At 48.2% G+C, this 20,190-nt stretch overlaps 1 protein-coding gene across 1 annotated transcript; it reads left to right on the forward strand.

The window, feature by feature from the left end:
* The first annotated feature begins 8,725 nt into the window (after positions 1 to 8,725).
* LOC136329488 (keratin, type II cuticular Hb6) lies at positions 8,726 to 16,560 on the forward strand. Its single transcript, XM_066265716.1, has 9 exons — positions 8,726 to 9,145; positions 9,944 to 10,152; positions 10,931 to 10,991; positions 11,460 to 11,555; positions 11,764 to 11,928; positions 12,151 to 12,276; positions 12,555 to 12,775; positions 15,592 to 15,623; positions 15,766 to 16,560. The coding sequence occupies exons 1-9, from the start codon at positions 8,777 to 8,779 to the stop codon at positions 15,861 to 15,863; spliced, it is 1,377 nt and encodes a 458-aa protein (XP_066121813.1). The 5' UTR covers positions 8,726 to 8,776; the 3' UTR covers positions 15,864 to 16,560.
* The last annotated feature ends 3,630 nt before the right edge of the window (positions 16,561 to 20,190 follow it).

Below are 20,190 nucleotides of genomic sequence, written 5' to 3' on the forward strand. Positions count from 1 at the left end.
GGCTCTAGCCCTTGAATTTTTTTTTTTTTGTATTTTTCTGAAGCTGGAAATGGGAGAGACAGTCAGACAGACTCCCGCATGTGCCCGACCGGGATCCACCCAGCACGCCCACCAGGGGGCGATGCTCTGCCCCTCCGGGGCGTTGCTCTTTTGCGATCAGAGCCACTCTAGCGCCTGGGGCAGAGGCCAGGGAGCCATCCCCAGCGCCCGGGCCATCTTTGCTCCAATGGAGCCTTGGCTGCGGGAGGGGAAGAGAGAGACAGAGAGGAAGGAGGAGAGGGTGGAGAAGCAGATGGGCGCTTCTCCTGTGTGCCCTGGCCAGGAATCAAACCCGGGACTTCCGCACGCCAGGCCGACACTCTACCACTGAGCCAACTGGCCAGGGCTGCGGCATTTTTTAAAAAAAATTTAAGATTTCATCTATTGATTTTACAGAGGGGGTGGGAGTGAAAAGTATCAGCTCATAGTTGCTTCACTTTAGTTGTTTATTGGTAGCTTATTGTATATGCCTTGACCAAGCAAGTTCATGGGTTTGAAATGGAAACCTCAGCATTTCAAGTCAACAGTCTATCTACTGTGGCACCATAGATCAGGCAAAAGGTGGCACTTTTAATTATTTGTATACTTATGGTGAATTTTAAGTAAACTTAATAGATTGTACTGTGTTCTACTTATCCATGAGGCACTCCCCACTGCACTTGAGCAAGTCTACAAAAGTACAGAGGTTTGCATAAGTGGAAGGGAAGAAAAATGAAGTGAAACATCTTGGTTAGTAATTCCTCAGAGCTGCTGTGCGTTTCTGGCAAAGGTAGGCAGAGCAGCTCAGGGGAAAAGAAATGGGACAGGATGGATGAGGAAAGAGATGAAAGGAGGAGAAAAGAAGAGAATAGGGTTTGTCAGTGGTAGGGCTCTGGGTATCCGTGCAAAACATTCAGGAGTGGGACTTTGTGACAGGGTGGACATGGGGTCAAAGATGTGTCAGCCATCTTGTCATCTCAGAGGAGGTGTGGCACTTGCTGTCACTTTATGTGTTTGAGGAGCTGGCCAGCACTTCTGAAGCCTTTTATACCTTCATCCGCAATCCTGGGCACTGCCCACAATTGAGCAGTGGTATCCCCAGCAAGCCAGGTGCCTGGGTGTCCTGAGGAGAAGCACAGTGAGTCAAGGTGCATTCCCCACTCACTTTACCTTTTCCACCAGTATAACTCCTTATAAAAATGATATGCATAAACATGAGCTAATTACTCATGGTTGACCCTTGTTAAGCAATTTTTAAAAAGCAAGAAGCAATTTAAAACCAGCTAGAAGAAATTCAAATGTGATACCATTTCATTAAACTTCAGGCATAACTAGTTGCTAATTTTTGAAGGACATTCAACCTGTGTGTTTTCTTTGAGTGGAAAGGTGTTTTGGGGAGGGGAGGGTGGAAAGGGGTGAGGATTGGCAGAATTACCACTCTGTGGTCTTGGCAAGGTGAGCTTTATGAAAGTTAAAATGTTTTTTATTGTGAAATATGTAACAAACACAAAAGAATGTATAGCTGGTGTGCCTATCACTTATTGGAAGAATTAGAACAGACACGTAACTTAGGAGCTCCCTATGAACCTCACTAATTATACCCCCTTCCCCCCTGGCCTAGGGATGTTTCCTCTCTGGAATTTTTGTTAAATCATTCCTTTGTTGTTCTCTATAGTTTAACATGAAACCATATATTACATACTTTTCCAGTTTGTTTGTTTGTTTGTTTGTTTATTTATTTATTTATTATTAAGTGAGAGTCAGGGAGGCAGAGAGACAGACTCCTGCATGTGCCCCAACCGGGATTCACCCTGCAAGCCCCCTAAGGGGCCATGCTCTGCCTGCCCATCTGGGGATGTTGCTTCATTGCTTGGCAATTGAGCTATTTTAGTGCCTAAGTCGAGGCCTAAGGCAAGGCCATGGTGCCATCCTCAGTGCCTGGGGCCAACTTGCTCAAATGAGCCATGGCTGGTGGGTGGGGGGGGGGGAGAAAAGGGAGAGATGAGGAAGCAGATGGTCGCTTCTCTTGTGTGCTCTGACTGGGAATCGAACCTGGGACTTCCACAAGCCGGGCTGAGCCAGGTTGGCCAGGGCCACTTTTCTAGTTTTTTGTTTTTGTTTTTGACAGAAACAGAGAGTTAGAGACAGGGACAGATAGGGACAGACAAACAGGAAGGGAGAGAGATGAGAAGCATCAATTCTTCATTGCAGCTCCTTAGTCTCATTGACTAAGTTCATTGACACTCATTGAGTGTTCATTGACTGCTTTCTCATATGTGCCTTGACTGGGGGCTACAGCAGAGCCCTTTGCTCAAGCCAGCCACCTTGGGCTTCAAGCCAGAGACCTTTGGGCTCAAGCCAGCGACCCCACACTCAAGCTGGTGAGCCTGTGCTCAAGCCAGCCACCTTGGGATTTCAAACCTGGGTCCTCCGTGTCCCAGTCCAATGCTCTATCCACTGTACCACTGCCTGGTCAGCCCACTTTTCCAGTTTTTAAACATCATATAAATGGACCATATTGTGTGTATTCTTTTGTGTCTGATTTCTCTTTTTCACTGTTTCCTGTAGCTGTATAGTGTTTATTTCACTGTAGATTTTACTCAGTTTATTCACCTTTTTACTCTGATGACTTCATGGTTGTTTCTAGAGCTTTTATTATAAATAGAGCTGCCATGAACATTCTTTTTCATGCTTTCTGGTATAATTGTGCAAGAGTTTTTCAAGGGTATTATATATATATATATATATATATATATTTTATTTTTATTTTTATTTTTTTTTTTACAGAGGCAGAGATAGACAGGGACAGACAGACAGGAACGGAGAGAGATGAGAAGCATCAATCATCAGTTTCTCGTTGCACGTTGCGACTTCTTAGTTGTTCATTGATTGCTTTCTCACATGTGCCTTGACCGCAGGCCTTCAGCAGACCGAGTAACCCCCTGCTGGAGCCAGCGACCTTGGGTCTAAGCTGGTGAGCTCTTTGCTCAAGCCAGATGAGCCCGCGCTCAAGCTGGCGACCTTGGGGTCTTGAACCTGGGTCCTTCCTCATCCCAGTCTGACGCTCTATCCACTGCACCACCACCTGGTCAGGCATATATATATATATATATATATATATATATATATATATATTTTAAACTATGCAAGTAGTATATACTTGGTGTAGAAACTTTTTTATATTCTTTCAAACCTAAAAGATAATAACATCTCTTGCTGTTAATCTTGCTTCACACTAGCTACTATACTAAAAGCCCAACATGCATTCATGCAATTAATTTTGACAATTTCCCTCTGAAGCAGGTGCTATTATTCTAGCTTTACAGAGAAGGACACTGAGGCCTATGGAGGTTGAAGGACTGGCTCAGGTAGTGTGGTTAGTGACAGAGCTGGCACTCAGAGCCCGGCGTGTTTGGTTCCAATGAAATGATGAGTTTATCTCAGTGCACTCCCATCTACCTACTATCTGCTATCATTAAAAGTATTATACAGTAGATGATGTCTGTATATAACACACACTGTCACTAATCTCCTCTCTCCAGTGCCCTCTTCTAGGCCCTGTGGAGTGTTCTCAGGGTTTAGGAACAGACAGTGGAGGAGTATTTACCTTTGTGGTGAGTTTCCAGTTTTAAGAGAAAAGCTGAATACACATCCAGATCATAAACAAAAATGCAAACCCTGCAAAACACCAATGGGTACAAATGTTGGTTTATGGATGTATTTAAAGGGCTCGACACGTAGTAGGTACTCAATAAATATTTGTTGAATAAATGAAATGAATACCAGCTGCATATTAAGTGCTGAGTAATGGAGCCATAGAAGCTTGGTGGTTAATTGTATAAAGCTTTCTGGTAGGATGGGCTGGGGACCTGATGAAGCAGACTAGAGGGTGGTGATTCCCAGGGTAGAGAGAGGGGTGGGGAGATGTTCTTGACTGGGGCCTGAAGGATAAATGAAGTGAGTAGATTTCTAGTAAAAAGGAGGGAGAAGATGCTTGGTCTTAGACTATTGCTCTCCAGGCCCACTTGGACAAAGGACAAAAACTGGCTGGGAGAGAGGACAAGGATGGTGGTAGGGAGGGGAGATTTGGATAGAGAGAGAGAGATGAAGTGGAGGACAATGGAAGAACAATGGGGGAAAAGCCAGGGGCAAACAGTGAGGGGCACTCTAAGTGGGAGAACAGAGGAGGAAGAGGTTGTTGGGGGAAGGGGTACAGCACTGAGGGCAATGTGTCTATCTGCCTGAAGAAGTAGGCACCTCAGCTACAGTTTTATCACACCGAATAACAGGGCAGGGACATGGGCTGAGAGAAGTGCAGGGGCTTACCCTGGTTCATGGGACAGACCTCCCCAAGAGCAGAACTCCTCAGCCAAAATTTCCTCCAGGATTCCCATGAGACCTTTGGCCCCTTGTCCTCTCACAGATAATTGGCCACTCTCCCAGGCTGTCTTAGCTGAGGAGGCAGTACTCCGACTTGGGCCTCTCTTTAACTCACCAACTGTCATTAACTGTTTGGGTGCTGTGTAAACATCTACTCCCTCACCTCTCAATTTCTCTCCCTGGAACCTGGTCTGCACCTTCTTTCTGTGAACAGAAAGCATGAGTCGCAAGGTTAGAAAAGGCTTCTTGGACACCTACAGGCCTAGTGTGCAGATGCTTTTGTATCCTCCAAATGTAGAACCCATAGGCTGCCTCCCAACCTACAGTCATAGAGCTAGAAGCCCAGAGATGACACTGGCCCTACTTCCTAGGTCTCTGTCTCAACTAGCTCTTTACCATCACAGCATCTCATAATTCATTCCTCTCCTGCAGGGCCCTCAGTTGCTTTTACTGTTTACTCTCTGAAATACCTCCATGCAAACCTTTACACTAATACTGTGTTGCCTGGCTCTTTACTGAAGCCCGGCCTCAGGGGCTTTTTGCGGGGAGATTTTTCTTGCCTTTCCCATCAGACTAGCTGCATTCCACATTGTCACAAAATGGGCACTGCCAGTAGGCATTACATTCCTGAGATGGAAAGGTATATCTTTTTTTTTTTCTTGTATTTTTTTCTGAAGCTGGAAACGGGGAGAGACAGTCAGACAGACTCCCGCAAGCGCCCGACCGGGATCCACCCGGCACGCCCACCAGGGGCGACGCTCTGCCCCTCCGGGGCGTCGTTCTGCCGAGACCAGAGCCACTCTAGCGCCTGGGGCAGAGGCCAAGGAGCCATCCCCAGTGCCCGGGCCATCTTTGCTCCAATGGAGCCTTGGCTGCGGGAGAGGAAGAGAGAGACAGAAAGGAAGGAGGGGGGGATGGAGAAGCAAATGGGCGCTTCTCCTATGTGCCCTGGCCGGGAATCGAACCCCAGTCCCCCGCATGCCAGGCCGACGCTCTACCGCTGAGCCACTGGCCAGGGCCGGAAAGGTATATCTTAAAAGCAGCCTTCTTTATACTTCTGGCCTTTCTCATAAATTTGGGTCTATCTTCTCTGTCATATGGGAAACTTTAGAATCCATGTCTCCTTCCTTCTCTTAGAGCCTTCTTCCCTCCCTCTGAACACTGAGACAGGGTTCAAGATATGGCAAGGACATATCAATCACAGAATCCTTGAATCTCCCAACAAGGTGCTGTCTTGTCCATCTCGTCATCTATGTTGGGGAATCTGCCTCAACACCCTTCATAGAAACAGAATGAACTGACAAAAACTTCCTAGTGTTAAAACCACCTGATTTGCCCTTTCTTTTCAGGCATCCCTTGGAAAAAGATCCACTTGGGCTAAAAAAGAAGTTCTGATCTCCAGATCAGAAGATCTCTTGGTTCACCCTATCTCCACAAGCATGGTAGCCCCTACAGAAAAATGAATGTTCTCTTTAATATAAAGCTTCCCTAAACGGGAGATATAATGCAAGCTCCTTTAAGAAAGCATAACCTCCTTCTGGGGAGTTATTTCAATTCTAACTTCCATCTGTCCAGTTGCAGTGAAAGCCTGATTTCTCTTGCTTTCTTTGGAGTTCCATTATGCTTGCACGGATCATCAATGATGTATTCCTCAACCTCAAACCCATGGTATCCCTGTGCTACTGATAAATTAGGAGGTTTCAGGATTAGGTAAAAAGGAAGTTGAGTGAACATGTCATTGATTTATGGCTTGCACTGTTACATTATTATCACAAATCATGAGGATTTCTGATGATCTTTTAAGTAATACAAATTTATGAAGTATTCAAAAATAAAAGACTTTTGGGATTGGCCAGGATTCCCTTTTCATCCAGCAATAATATTGCCCAAGGATTGGTGACATATTCCTTTTGCCTAAGAAGAGAGAGTCTCATTGGGCCTTCCCCGAGGCAGCTGGGCTACAATGGGGATTGAAATAGGGGCATTTAATTAGGGTTTTTCTTCCCCCAGGATAAATGAAAGAACCATGGCCAAAGGTCTCAGGTCCTCCCTGCCCCTTGGACTAAACCCCATGGTAGCACAATGGTAGATAACATTTATTGAGCATTTACTGTGTGCCATGGGTTGTGTCCACTTTGTGAGGTGGGTAGTATTATCCCCATTTTACAAATCATAAAATGAGATACAGAAGGGTTAAGTAATTGCTGAGTTGTACAGCTAGAAAGGGCAGAGCTGGACTTTGAAAGTAGGCATTTTGGAATCTGGGACTGTGCTCTTTTTTTTTTCTTTTCTACGGGAGAGGAGGGGAGGTAGAGAGACAGACTTCTTCTGCATACACTCTGACTGGGATCCACCTGGCAACCCCCATCTGGGGCTGATGCTCTGCCCATCTGGGGTCATGCTCGCAACTGAGCTATTTTTTTAGTGTCTGAGGCAGAGCCTCCAACAAGCCATCCTCAGTGCCCAAAGCTGATGAGCTTGAACCAACTGAGCCATGGTTGTGGAAAGAAAAGAGAGAGCGAGAGAGCTAGAGAAAGAGAAAGAGGAGGAGGAAGGGGTGGAGAAGCAGATGGTAGCTTCTTCTGTGTGCCTTAAGCAGGAATTGAACCTGGGACATCCACATGCTGGGCCGATGTTCTACCACTGAGCCAACTGGCCAGGGATAATGGGTCTGTTCTTAATTGATATGCCAGGTATTTAAACTTTTTAGTTTCAATCATATTAACAATTGATTTTACATAGTGACAAAGTATACACATATATGCATACCACATACAATTGAAATGAAAAGGTCATAAAATATTATTCTTACTACATTTGATGAACATTTCTATTTTATTCTACTCCAGTTGATTTTTTTTTCTAATCTATTTAATTAAAATTCTGGTTGCTTCCATGAGTGGGTCACAATGTGAACTCTAAAAAAGTGCTGCCTCAGAGCTCCTTCTTCTTAATGATTACAACAAAGTATGTCTCCATTGTGCTCTGGAGTTTACTGAGCACATGCCTATCTCTGTAACTCCTCAAGGCAGCACTAGGAAGGGAAGGCTTACTCCATTTCCCAGAGGAGTGAAGTGCTTTGCCCCAGATCACACAGAGATCAACAAAGTAGAGCTTTGGTTCCTACCTAGTCTTTTTGGGTTGAAGAATCACATTATCCACACTGGACTGCAAACACACACTTAGGTGGATCTGTTGTGACATCTTCCAAGGTTGCTGGCAAACTGCTGGGAGGGTAACAGGGTGTCAGATTTGGTATAGCCTGGACAGAAGCACAGACTGATAGGGGCAATGGCAGGGACTGGCTGCTTTTCTCATATGGCTCTATCTAGACTGGTCCTAATATATGTATTCTGAGCCAAATGCCATACAAACTCATAACTGTGGTGTCTACCCCACGCGTTCTGGTCCCTGGAAGAAACACAGAGGCTTGAGGTGAAGTCCAGACATACTATCCTTGCTTGGGCACTTGTTGGAAATGGTTGGGCATTCCTGAAACTAGGGAGCCAGAGTTCGCCCCTTAGGCCTCATAGAAGACTCTGAGGATGGGGATGCCTCCCTTTTGCATAGGCTGGCTAAGAAGGACTAATAAGTTGGCCTAGAGACTATTGTAGTATAAGATGGGGGGGGGAAGATGACAGTGCACACAAGCATATGAGTGTGTGTGAAACTCTGGATGGGAAGTATGTGAGTGCATAGTGTGTGTGTATGTGTGTGTACACGTGTGAGTGTGCAAGGGTTGGAAAATGTTGATAGATGTGAGAGATTTGGGAACAATGTGGGAGTGTTGAATACGTGTGAGGGTAATTGAGATACTGTGAAAATGTGGGGTTTGGCATTCAGAAAGGGGTCATCACTGTAAGGGGAACTCACGAAGCGCACCCCAAGTTCCACATCTTCTGTTGATCTCACACTCCCCCAGTGTTTAGGGTGGCCGGTCTGATCAGCACCACGGACAGTATCACGACATCATCCAGTGAGGCCTTGCAGGAGTCGTCGCAGTACCGCCCCTCCAATTCAACCTGAATCACTGCTCCCCCATCCTCCAGTTCCTGAGTTTCCCCAACTGTGTCTAAGGAGGTTGGGGTGGGTATGGGGGAAGTGAGCTGGCTCTTTGAAGATAAAAATTGTGCAATTTAGGGTAAAAGGCCATAAACATCTGGCTGCATCTGGCCCCAATTAAGAACATTAAGGGAGGAGTGACAGCAGCTAAACAACCCAAGCCCATAAAAGACGTCTAATTGCTTCTAACCCCTGGACGCACCAGGATCCCGCATATATAAAAGGCCCAAAGATGTCTTAGACGTAAACACCTCATTCACTATACCCTCCATTAACCTCTACCGCCATAGAGCCTCCCGTGTCCCAAAGAAACACAATGGCTTGTGGATCATACTGTGCTGGTAGCACCTTCAGCTGCGCATCGACCTGCGGGCCCCGGCCCGGCCGCTGCTGCATCACCGCCGCCCCCTACCGCGGCCTCTCCTGCTACCGCGGCCTCCCCGGGACCTTTGGCAGCCAGAGCATGTGCGGGGGCTTCCGCTCCGGCTCCTGCGGCCGCAGCTTCGGGTACCGCTCCGGCGGCGTGTGCGGACCCAGCCCGCCCTGCATCACCACCGTGTCGGTCAACGAGAGCCTCCTCACCCCCCTCAACCTGGAGATCGACCCCAACGCGCAGTGCGTGAAGCATGAGGAGAAGGAGCAGATCAAGTGTCTCAACAGCAGGTTCGCTGCCTTCATCGACAAGGTGGGCGCCCTTGAATACACACACCCTTCCTGATCCCCACCCATACTCAGGACTCAGGAAGGGTCCTGGCGGGTCAGTCAGAGGCAGAGGCAGAAAGAGTTCTGCCTGCATGAACTCCCATTCTGATGAGAGAAGCCACATACAAACAAAAACAGATACACAAGACCCAGAAGAATCAGCTGGGAGTTTAGACAGCAGAGATTATGGAAGAGAGGTGTGACCTGGTTGTTCTGAGGCACAACTAGACTCCAGGAAATTGAGGAGGAAGACGACTGTTGCTTCTGAAATTACAGAGGTGCCAGGCCCACGGTGAGCAGTGTGTGCCCTCTGAGGACTAGGGTGGACTGGCTATCCAACGAAGTGGGGGAGGGGCCAGAGTAGCAGGCTCTCCTCTAGATATCGGGCCCATGACATTCCCCTGTTACTATCACTAGAAACCCTATGCTGTGATCTGAATCTTAGAACTCTGCCTGAGAGGGCACCTCTTCTAGATTCAGGGTGAGGAGGTGGGCCCTCCACCTGGAATCTGACTAGGTGCCACCCAGGCTCATCCGGTCGGGATAACTCAGTTCACCTGAAAGAAGGGACTGACCTTTCCCAGCCCCGAGTCCTTATCTCCAAACTGGAAAATCAAGATATAGATCATAATTAGGATATCCAAAAGTTGATTTGTCTACCACTGTCCCCCTTTCAGTTCTGCTGAGCTGCAGGTTTGGAAGTTTACCTTAGAAAACCCCTACAAACGGCCTTTGGAGCGCCCAGAGCCATCTGACCCCTGTTCCCCACCTCGAATGGCAGGTGCGCTTCCTGGAGCAGCAGAACAAGCTGCTGGAGACCAAGTGGCAGTTCTACCAGAACCGCAAGTGCTGCGAGAGCAACCTGGAGCCACTGTTCGAGGGCTACATGGAGACGCTGAGGAGGGAGGCCGAGTGTGCGGAGGCCGACAGCGGGAGGCTGGCCTCAGAGCTCAACCACGTGCAGGAGGTGATGGAGGGCTACAAGAAGAAGTGAGTGTGACTGGGTTTGACATTGGGCACAGGAGATGACAGAGGTTAAAGCTCACTGGATTAGACACAAGAAGAATTTCCAAGTAGGGTGAGCAGCCACGCAGGCCAGGTTGGCAGTGTGGAGCAGGATCTTTGCACCTGTGCAATTGTTGCCCAGATGCCTACTGAAGAGTAGGGCTGTGATTGTGCCAGGAGATCTGTCACCCACCTCCGTTGGCTCTTCTCGGAGCCAGATTGTTGCCCGTGCTTTGCAGTGGCTGTTGCCTGTGCTCTGCTGCAAGGAAGCTTCTGCTGTCTTCCAAGCCCTCTCCTCCTGACTTCCCACCTACAGCACATGGCTCATGATGTGACATGAACCCTACTATCACTCAGGGCTGACATGTCCTGGGGCTCTGGGTACCCCACTGCCTAGGGTGCTGAGTGCTGATGGCCTCTGAGACTCATAAACCCCACCCATGAACTGGGATGGACACCCAGGGGACGGGGTGGTGGGGGCTGCAGTGCTGTCTATTTCTAGCTTGGGGCTGGGGGCTGAGGCCTTATTGTCCTCCTGAAGTGGGTTCAGTGTAGCTTTGGGATACAGGGCTATGAGGTCCCAGAAGACTAGCCCCATAGGTCCCTCAGTTGAAGATGGAGACATTCCAAATCCAACCAAAAGGACCCAACAGAGCTGCCAGGGGTTTGGCTGTGTTGGCAGGTTCTTAACATTGTCCCCTTTGAGGGAGGTTCATGAGAGACCTGCCCTTCCGTGACCTCCCTCTCCGCCCTTCTGCCTCAGGTACGAGGAGGAAGTTTCTCTGAGAGCAACAGCTGAGAATGAGTTTGTGGCTCTGAAGAAGGTGAGTAACATGGGATCGGGGAGCACAGACACAGGGGATCTCACTAGCACCCTGTCCTGGGGCGGGGCACGGCTGGGTTGGCCTCTGGATGTCCTGCTCTGCTTCAGAGGTTGTGGTCTGTGGCCTGGGTCCGATGGAGGCTGACATCTTCGGTCTCTGTTGAGAGACCGCATCCTGTGTAGAGTTGTGGGATGTCTGACCAAAAGAAGGAGTGGAGACCCAGGGAGTGGGGAGGGTGGAGCAGCACCAGTAGTGGCAGGTGGTTTGTTCTCAGAAGGTGAGGAAGTGGTGAGGTTCATCCCAGGAAGGTCAGAAGGTATGGAGGTGAGATGGGAATGGAAACACTGGGAATCCTTCCACTGGCCTCACCCACCCGGCCTCCACAAATGAGTGGAAAGAGAGAAGAGTTTGGGGTGGGAATCACCAGGGGTCCTCTGAGCCCTCTTTGAAAACTGCCCACCCTTCCAGGACGTGGACTGCGCCTACCTCCGCAAGTCAGACCTGGAGGCCAACGCAGAGGCCCTGACCCAGGAGATCGACTTCCTGCGGCGACTGTATGAGGAGGTGAGGGGTTGTGGTCTGGAAAGAAAGCTGACAGCCAGCCAGGAGGAGAAGGCATTGGCCTCAGACAGGAGGTGAAAAGGGATTTGGGCATGGAGCTGCAGTCCATGGGGTGAGAGCTGGAGACCAGGAAAGGGCTGAGAAGACTGGGTGCACGCTACGGTGGCTGAGGCTGTAGCATAAACAAGGTCCTCCCACTCCTGCCCCACAGGAAATCCGCGTCCTCCATGCTCACATCTCAGACACCTCGGTCATCGTCAAGATGGACAACAGCCGAGACCTGAACATGGACTGCGTCATTGCCGAGATCAAGGCCCAGTATGACGACATCGCCAGCCGCAGCCGGGCCGAGGCCGAGTCCTGGTACCGCAGCAAGGTGAGTGGCACAGGACACCTGCCTCCTAGACACGGCAGGGGGAGGAATGAGAGGTATAGATTAGGAAAGGCTGCTTTTGTCTGGGATTCTGATCCCTAAGGCTGGTAACTGAAGGTCAGACAGCTCTCAGGTTGAGGTGGCAGGGCAGGGTTGGCATGGATGATCTGCACCATCATCCGTGAATGGATGGCACATCCACCACGAGTCTCTGCTTCCCCCCAGTGCGAGGAGATGAAGGCCACAGTGATCCGTCACGGGGAGACCCTGCGCCGCACCAAGGAGGAGATCAACGAGCTGAACCGCATGGTGCAGAGGCTGACCGCCGAGGTTGAGAACGCCAAGTGCCAGGTGCGGGACATCAGTGTCCTAGGCCACCAGAGAGGTTGGGGGCCTAGCCAGGGTCCCACAGGCCATGTGTGCTCAGTCTGGATCTCACCATTTATTCTCTAGTCTATTTGCAAAACTTAGAGTCCCCAGTTGTGGTCACTCAGGGAGACCCTCACGATGAAGGTGAGAAGGCTGTTACTGGGGTGTTTTCAGCTGGGTGCAAGAGATAGGAGACACCCAGCAAATGGACAGAGAGACCTAGGGACCATAACCCACACTGTTCTCTTCTGGGTCCTCAGAACACCAAGCTGGAGACTGCAGTGACCCAGGCTGAGCAGCAGGGCGAGACGGCCGTCAGCGATGCGCGCTGCAAGCTGGCTGAGCTGGAGGCCGCCCTGCAGAAGGCCAAGCAGGACATGGCCTGCCTGCTCAAGGAGTACCAGGAGGTGATGAACTCCAAGCTGGGCTTGGACATCGAGATCGCCACCTACAGGCGCCTGCTGGAGGGCGAGGAGCACAGGTGGGTATCAGAACCAATTTTCTCTCCCAGACTTGCCTTGCTTCTCAGTGTGCCCTGTCACTCACAGTCGTGGCATCTCTCCTCTCTTGTTTTCAAATATCCTCATCATGCAACTGGACAGGTAATTTGAATGTTCTTTGGGTATGTTTCTTGCTCCATTTGAGTCTCGTATATCCACCTGGTTCTGATCTGGAATTGGTTCCTTTTACACATCTGTTTCTTATGTTTGGTTTGGCTAAGTTTAGTAATTGTTGTTTCTGATCAGCTTAGCCTGGGCTTCAGGTCTCCTTTCCTCATAGTGCTTCTGCACTCTGGGTCCTCGTTTTACAGATATCACCCAAGATTCCCGCTCTCTTTTCGAGCCTGGCCCCAGTTCTGTGGTTCAGATTTATTTCACCGGGCAGCTTTAGTAGGGGATTTTATAAGGTCTACCGGAAAGTTCTGTCCATTTTTGGAATAAAACAAAATACAAATTTTTCTTACAAAATACAAACTTTATTAAATAATATAATTGCCATTATTATTAATGATTTCTTGCCAGTGTGAGGGCAATTTGTATATTCCATTTTTGGAAAAGTATTTTATCTTTTGATGCGAAAAATTGAACCAGTGCTTGTTTGATATCTTCTTTATTTTTGAATTTTTTGCCCTTCAAAAAATTTTGTAAGGACAAAAACAAGTGGTAGTCGGAGGGTGCTAAGTCCCGGGAATATGGTGGATGCGACAGACATGCTTCTGTAGCATTTCTTCCTTGTTGAAATTCGTAAAAATTACAGTGGCATAAATGAACTTTATCAGTAGCCATGGGTACACTATGGCTTCACACACAAGACTAATGTGAATCAACTTTGTTTTAGTTAATTTGCTACGTCAGTATGTATACATTAAGTGATAAAAATAGAGAGGCACACATACACCAAATAAACGTGCTTATGTGTCGAAACTTGTGATAGAAACGGACAGAACTTTCCGGTAGACCTTATATTAACTCACGCTTAGATCATGTAACAATGTGGTCTTCCATTAGAGCAGGTAGAACTTGGCAGTAGGGATCTGCCAGTTTAAGCAGCTGTACTTAAACTCTGGGCATTTTTGCTTGTGGTTTGCTTTGGAGGTGGGGGGGGGCAGACTGATTGGTCATTTAGCTTTCATATGGCTAGAAGGCAGTTGAGCAGTGCCTTTGAGGACAACACTCCTAGAATGTTGCCCTTGGGTTCTTGACCCAGGTTGGTCAGGTGCTCATAACCTGAGCTGTTTCTTCTTGTGTACAGCCTGGCCCCTGGCCTTGGGTAGAAGAGAGTAGAGGGCGAGAATGCAGAGGTAGCACTCGGGGATCCTGTGTATTGGGGTGATGGCGACGGAGAGACAAGTGTGGTAGCTGAAATCAAAATGAGCATGTGGTTAGACTCACAATGTACTCAAGTAATTGCATTGGAGAGCTTGGAGGCACCAGGGCTCATAGGACCTGGAGAGTTTCCTTAGTGAAGAATTCTGGGAGGAAGAGTTTTTCAAGATTGAGTTTGGAAGTTGGAGGGACAAGTGGAGAAGGCCCTGGAAATCGAGTGGCCCACCTCTCTGCCACACAGGGCTCTTGGAGTAAACTCAGAAGCTTTGGTGTGGGTTCCCTAGGAAATCTGGGTATGGGTGTTTAGACGGATTAGCTGTGGATTCTCCTCACATCTGAAGCTAATTTTGACAACCTTTTGCCACTGTGCTTCACAGGAACTCCTGTGTGTTTCCCTTAAGGAGACAGCAGCCTGGGATGAGTTAGATGGCCCAAGTTATAGCCCTGCCTTTATCACTGGTTATTTCTTTTCTTGGGCATCAGTTTCTCCATATGTCAAAAGAGGGAGTTGGTGTAGACGGTCTCTGAGCCTGTTCTAAGTGGGTTCTAAAATCCCATTCCTTTATTGCAATGCCACAGTTATTTATTGAGTCAGGTTTTGTTTTAGGCACTGTTGATTCTGCAATGGGGAAAAGAATAGACAAAAACTTTTGCCCTCCTGAAGCCCACATTCTAGTGACACCAACTAGACCAGATTTAGGAAGTTATACTTGTTGCTCTTCAAATCCTTTTACAAGCTGCCTGACCTGGTGGTGGCGCAGTGGATAGAGCATAGGACTGCGATGTGGAGGACCCAGGTTCAAGACCCTGAGGTCGCCAGCTTGAGCACGGGCTCATCTGGTTTGAGCAAAGCTCACCAGCTTGTACCCAAGGTCACTGGCTTGAGCAATGGGTTACTTGGTCTGCTATAGCCCCACAGTCAAGGCACATATGAGAACGCAATCAATGAACAACTAAAGTGCCACAACGAGAAACTGATGATTGATGCTTCTCATCTCTCTCTGTTCCTGTCTGTCTGTCCCTATCTATCCCTCTCTCTGACTCTCGCTCTGTCTCTGTAAAAAACAAACACCAAAAACAAACAAAAAACAAATCCTTTTACAAGCCAATCAGAACCAACAGAAATAGAAGCAACTAACATTTCTGCAGTGCTCACCATGTGGTAGGCACTAAGCACTTACACGTGTCATTTGATTTCATTCTCACTGCAGATAGCAGTAGACTGTCTCCACGAGGAGGTAGCTGAGGGAGGGCATATCTGAGATTGAAGCTGTCCAGCTAACTGGTTGGAGAGCCAGGTGCACCAGGCATTTTGTCTTCAGAAGTGACATGCTGGTGAGAGGCTCTCCTGGCTTCTGGATTAACCCTGTTTATTACCCAAAAGGAGGACCATGGGTCTCACCTTTCATGTTTGCTGCATCTGCCAGGTGACTTTTCCATGGCACTAACCTCCCTCTTCTTCTCCCCACAGGCTGTGTGAGGGCGTTGGGTCTGTGAATGTCTGTAAGTAGATCAAGCCATTATTCTTCCCTCCTCCCGCTGGGTGGCCCCAACGCCTTTGGGGGTGGGAATTTTCGCTTGACCCAAAGCTGCCTGGTTGTGTCGGTGCCTGATGCGCATCTGGGCCTATTCTCCCCTCATCCAGGCGTCAGCAGCTCCCGCGGTGGCGTCGTCTGTGGCGATCTCTGTGCCAGCGGTACTGCTCCTGCTGTCACCACCAGCGTCTGTAGTGCTCCTTGCTGAGGAAACATGGTGGCGGGCAGTGCCAACACCTGCGGCCCTTGCTCCGGCGTTGGCTCTTTCAGCGTGGGTTGTAAGAGGTGCTAGGAGGCTGCAGCCTCTGTCAACGCACATCACCCGTACCCTCTGCCCAGCCAGGACCTCTCGTGAAACCGTAATGACCCTCCTAAGCATCGCCATCCGCTGGCCTCCCAAGAACCTATCACCAGACGTATACACTCCACACATCTTCCCTACCTGCTCCCACTGTGTGCCATTCGCCAGGCACTTTGAGCCCCGTGGAGGCTGGAGCAGCACCTTGGGCTCTTTCTGTAGCCTTTCCTAGTAGTTGATTTGTTTTCCTGAGGATTCATCCTTTCTTCTGCCTTCTGTTTTTGTTTTTCTTTTTTCTTTTTCCTGGATTCATTGGTCCTGCTTGACCCCTTCATTCAAGCTTGGAGGAATGGGGCGGGCCCCAGAATCTCCCAGTCTGAACTTCCTAGGATCTGCCAGTGTGCTTGTGCCTGTGGATGGGAGATGGGGAACACTGATGGCCATTTTCCTATAACTCTGTGAAGGCTGCCTGCAGAAGCTTCTAAAAATCCAATGACTCAACCACCAGCCTTTGTTCATTCTGTGTTTCCAATAAACTAATTAATTGTCACTAATTAAAGGTGGTTCCTCAGTGTCTTGAGAATGCCAGGGCCCTTCTGTGAGAGGTGTCCCCTGCCAGAGCTGTTGTCAGGACCTCTCCATCTACTCAGTCACTTTTCCAGCAGATGAAAATGACTGCAGTACTTGCTGCCCATCTGGCTTGAGCAACCCAAGCCTTGGGAAAGCAGGAGAGGACTGAGGGAGGCAGGACATTTTGTGTGGTCATAGTTTCTCTAGACCAGGCCTTCTCAACGTCAACCCTACTCTTGTCTTGGGCTGGAGCATTCTCTGGGGCAGGGCTGCCTGTACACAGTAGGGTGTTTAGCGGTATCTCTGGCTTCTATCCTCTAAATGGCAGGAGTACTTCCCTGGCCCCCATTGTGACAATCAAAGGTGTCTCGTCAAATGGACCCTAGGCGTTCTCAACCAGGGAGATTGTGCTCCCAGAGGCATTCCTGGAGGGGAAAGGACAGGAGAACACATGTGGTGGTGAGACTGGAACAAAGGCATGTGAGACAAGCAGTGTGGGTTAGAGGAAGAGCACTGGGTGAGAGTCAGGAGAACTGGGCTTCTGATTCACAGTCCTGACTCTGCCATTTCCCAAATGTGTGGCTTTGGGCAAATTGCTTCCACCTTCTGTGCTTCAGTTTCCTTTGCTGTAGAATGAAAGAGGTTGCACCATGTTTCCAAAGTCTCTTCTGGTTCCCTAAGTGTGATTATGTATTTAAAAAAGTTTTGTTAATAAAAAAAGCTATGTTTGAATGCTGGTTCAGCCATTTATCCATTTTAATTGTGGGAGTAAATTCTGTAAATATGAGAGAAAATTCTGTAAATATAGGAGCTGCAGATTTAAGGAGCAGCCCTTACCCTTAGGTCAGGGATCCCCAAACTACTGCCCGCGGTCCACATACGGCCCTCTGAGTCCATTTATCCGGCCCCCGCCGCACTTCCGGAAGGGGCACCTCTTTCATTGATGGTCAGTGAGAGGAGCACTTTGACCATCTCATTAGCCAAAAGCAGGTCTATTGTTCCCATTGAAATACTGGTCAGTTTGTTGATTTAAATTTACTTGTTCTTTATTTTAAATATTGTATTTGTTCCTGTTTTTTTTTTTTTTTGTTTTTGTTTTTTACTTTAAAATAAGATATGTGCAGTGTGCATAGGGATTTGTTCATAGTTTTTTTTATAGTCCGGCCCTCCAACGGTCTGAGGGACAGTGAACTGGCCCCCTGTGTAAAAAGTTTGGGGACCCCTGCCTTAGGTGTTGCGAACCAGTGCATCTCATAATTTTGCAGGTCTCGGGTGGGAATGGTGGAGGATTATAAAATAAACACAGAAAGAAAAAGGATGGGATTGGGAGGACCCATTGCCAAGCTGATGGCTTGCAAGAGTAAGTTTTCAACCCCCAAACACTTTATGTATAGGGCAGAAAGCAAAGCCATTAGCAAATCAAAGAGATCTCTGGTGCAAAGTCACATTTCTGAGGCAAATCAAGAATTCTCCCCAGAGCCCCCCAAACCCTTTATCATACATAACACCTTAACTTCACAAAACAAAAGGTAAAAAGAAAACTGCCTCCAGCCTCTTTGAGAAACATGGGGAATAGGACAATCAGCATCACAGCTAACATGGAGGTGTGGGGAAGGGCGTGTAAATTGCCTTAACCAACTTAATCAATCAGAGGTTGTGGGGAAGAGCTTAGCCTTTAGCAACCTAACCAAGCAAATGAGGTGGGGGGATACTGCTAGTCCCCCACACCTCTCTGTCCCCCCAAAATCTAAACTTCAAGGACCCTGTCAGCTTGCAGTCTCCCACATTTAGGTCTGAGAGAGCACCCAAGAAAAAGCCCCAGAACCCCACCTCCACCACATTCTATTGGTCAAACTGTCACAGGGCCAGCCCAGATGGGAAATAGGCTCCCTCTCTGAGATGAGGAATGGTGTGCACGGAGCAGGAAGAAATGGGAGCCGTCTCTGAGAATAGCCCTCATAGGAGAATTCAATGAGGCAATACAAATAAAAGTTTATAGTGTGGTACATAATTGATATTCAAAAATTGGTATTTATTATTGTTGATACTATTACTATGATATCATACCAGCAAAGATTTTCTAGGTCTGAGTAGTAGTAGGCAGAATGGGATGATAGAGAAATACCAGGGGCTGGAAGTCTGGAATCTTAGATTTTTGTCCTGGTTTGGTCACCAGGAGTGTGTGGTCAGGCCTCTTCAGGTTTTGGAAACTCACTTAGTTCATCCACATTTTGAGATGGTCATTGGCCAACTAAAGGAGCAAGCACTTCAGCTGCTGTGCAGAGCGGATGTCAAAGGACTGTTACTCTGGGTACATGGCTGGCTTTATCTCAGCTGTCAGTACAGAGGGACCTCACATCCCAATAGCTTGTATTCCTTAGCAGTCAGCAGAAACATTTCAGAGAGGAAGAAGTTGCCTCTCTGTGAAGCATGGAAGGCCTCATTAATTGGCCCATACCATCTACCTCCTCAAGACAATGGAAAAAGTGCCTAGAAGGAGGTAGGGATGAGAAATGACCTTGGATGAAGAAAGTCTTTATGGAGTAGAGTTGGGGCTGGGGTAGAAGGGGGCAGTGGAGAAGAGTGTAGAAATGAAGGGCTCATGTTAAGTTTCTAGAGGACACTCAGTCCTCATCCTCAGCAGCCTTAGGAACTTACTAGAGTTCCTGAACACTTCTGTGCTCCTTCTCCAACCCCACCTCTTCTAGGACACATCACATCTCTTCTTCCTGGTTAACTCCTTACTTACCTTTACTTTTCTTGCTGTAAAATGTAAGCTTCATGGAAAATAGGCATCTTTGACTATTTTCTTCACTTGTATGAGTCCAAGTTTGTATAATAGTACTTGGTACATATTAAGCACTAAATAATCACTTGCTGATTGAATAAATAAACGTTTGCTCTTCCTTTAGATCTCAGCTTCAATATTATTTCCTTCAGGAGGTAACCAGTTTTCCCTGGCTAATAATCTCCCAACTGTGCTTACTCTTTCCTCCTAGTATCAAGGCCCAGGCCTCTTTGCAACCACACCTCTTCTTGATGAGGTGGGGCTAGGTACTCAGAACAGGGGGTTCTAACAGATAGAATGTCTGCAGCATCAGTATTGCCTGTTCCCTTCAGCTGGTAGGATGGAAGGAAGGCACATCGCTTCAAAGGCATGGAGTCTTCCTGGGCTTCTCCAGGTAGCATCTGGATGACCTCCCAAGGCCGGCAGTCATTATGGTATCCTCCTTAAGTCCCTGGAAAGGGAGTATTACAATCCAAGAAAAGGGCTCAGAGTCATTTCCTAAGAAAGTCAGAACCAAAAAGGTTCTGGTCCAGTCCTCATTTGACAGTTGTTCAGGGCACCCTGAGCCAGAGCAAGGGAGAAAGGTGGGGGCAAGGGGAGTGGTGAAGGACACTGAGACATTAGTTAGAGACAGATATGTGAGGCTGATGTGTTACGTTCAAGAGCCAGACTTCATCCTGAGGACAGTGGAAATTCCCTGGAAGTTAGACTTGGGTCTTGTAAAGATCTCTGGTTGCTATGCAGTGTGATGCAGAAGAGGAGAAGAGCAAGACTCCAGCCAAGATGGTGGTGGCTGGACCCTGGGTGGTAGCAGCAGGGAGAGAGGAAAGAGTGGAATTAGAGGGTTACTTAGGAGATAGAAAAAGAAAGCACACGGGG

This window comes from Saccopteryx bilineata, chromosome 1, assembly GCF_036850765.1.
Source record: "Saccopteryx bilineata isolate mSacBil1 chromosome 1, mSacBil1_pri_phased_curated, whole genome shotgun sequence".
NCBI lineage: Eukaryota > Metazoa > Chordata > Mammalia > Chiroptera > Emballonuridae > Saccopteryx > Saccopteryx bilineata.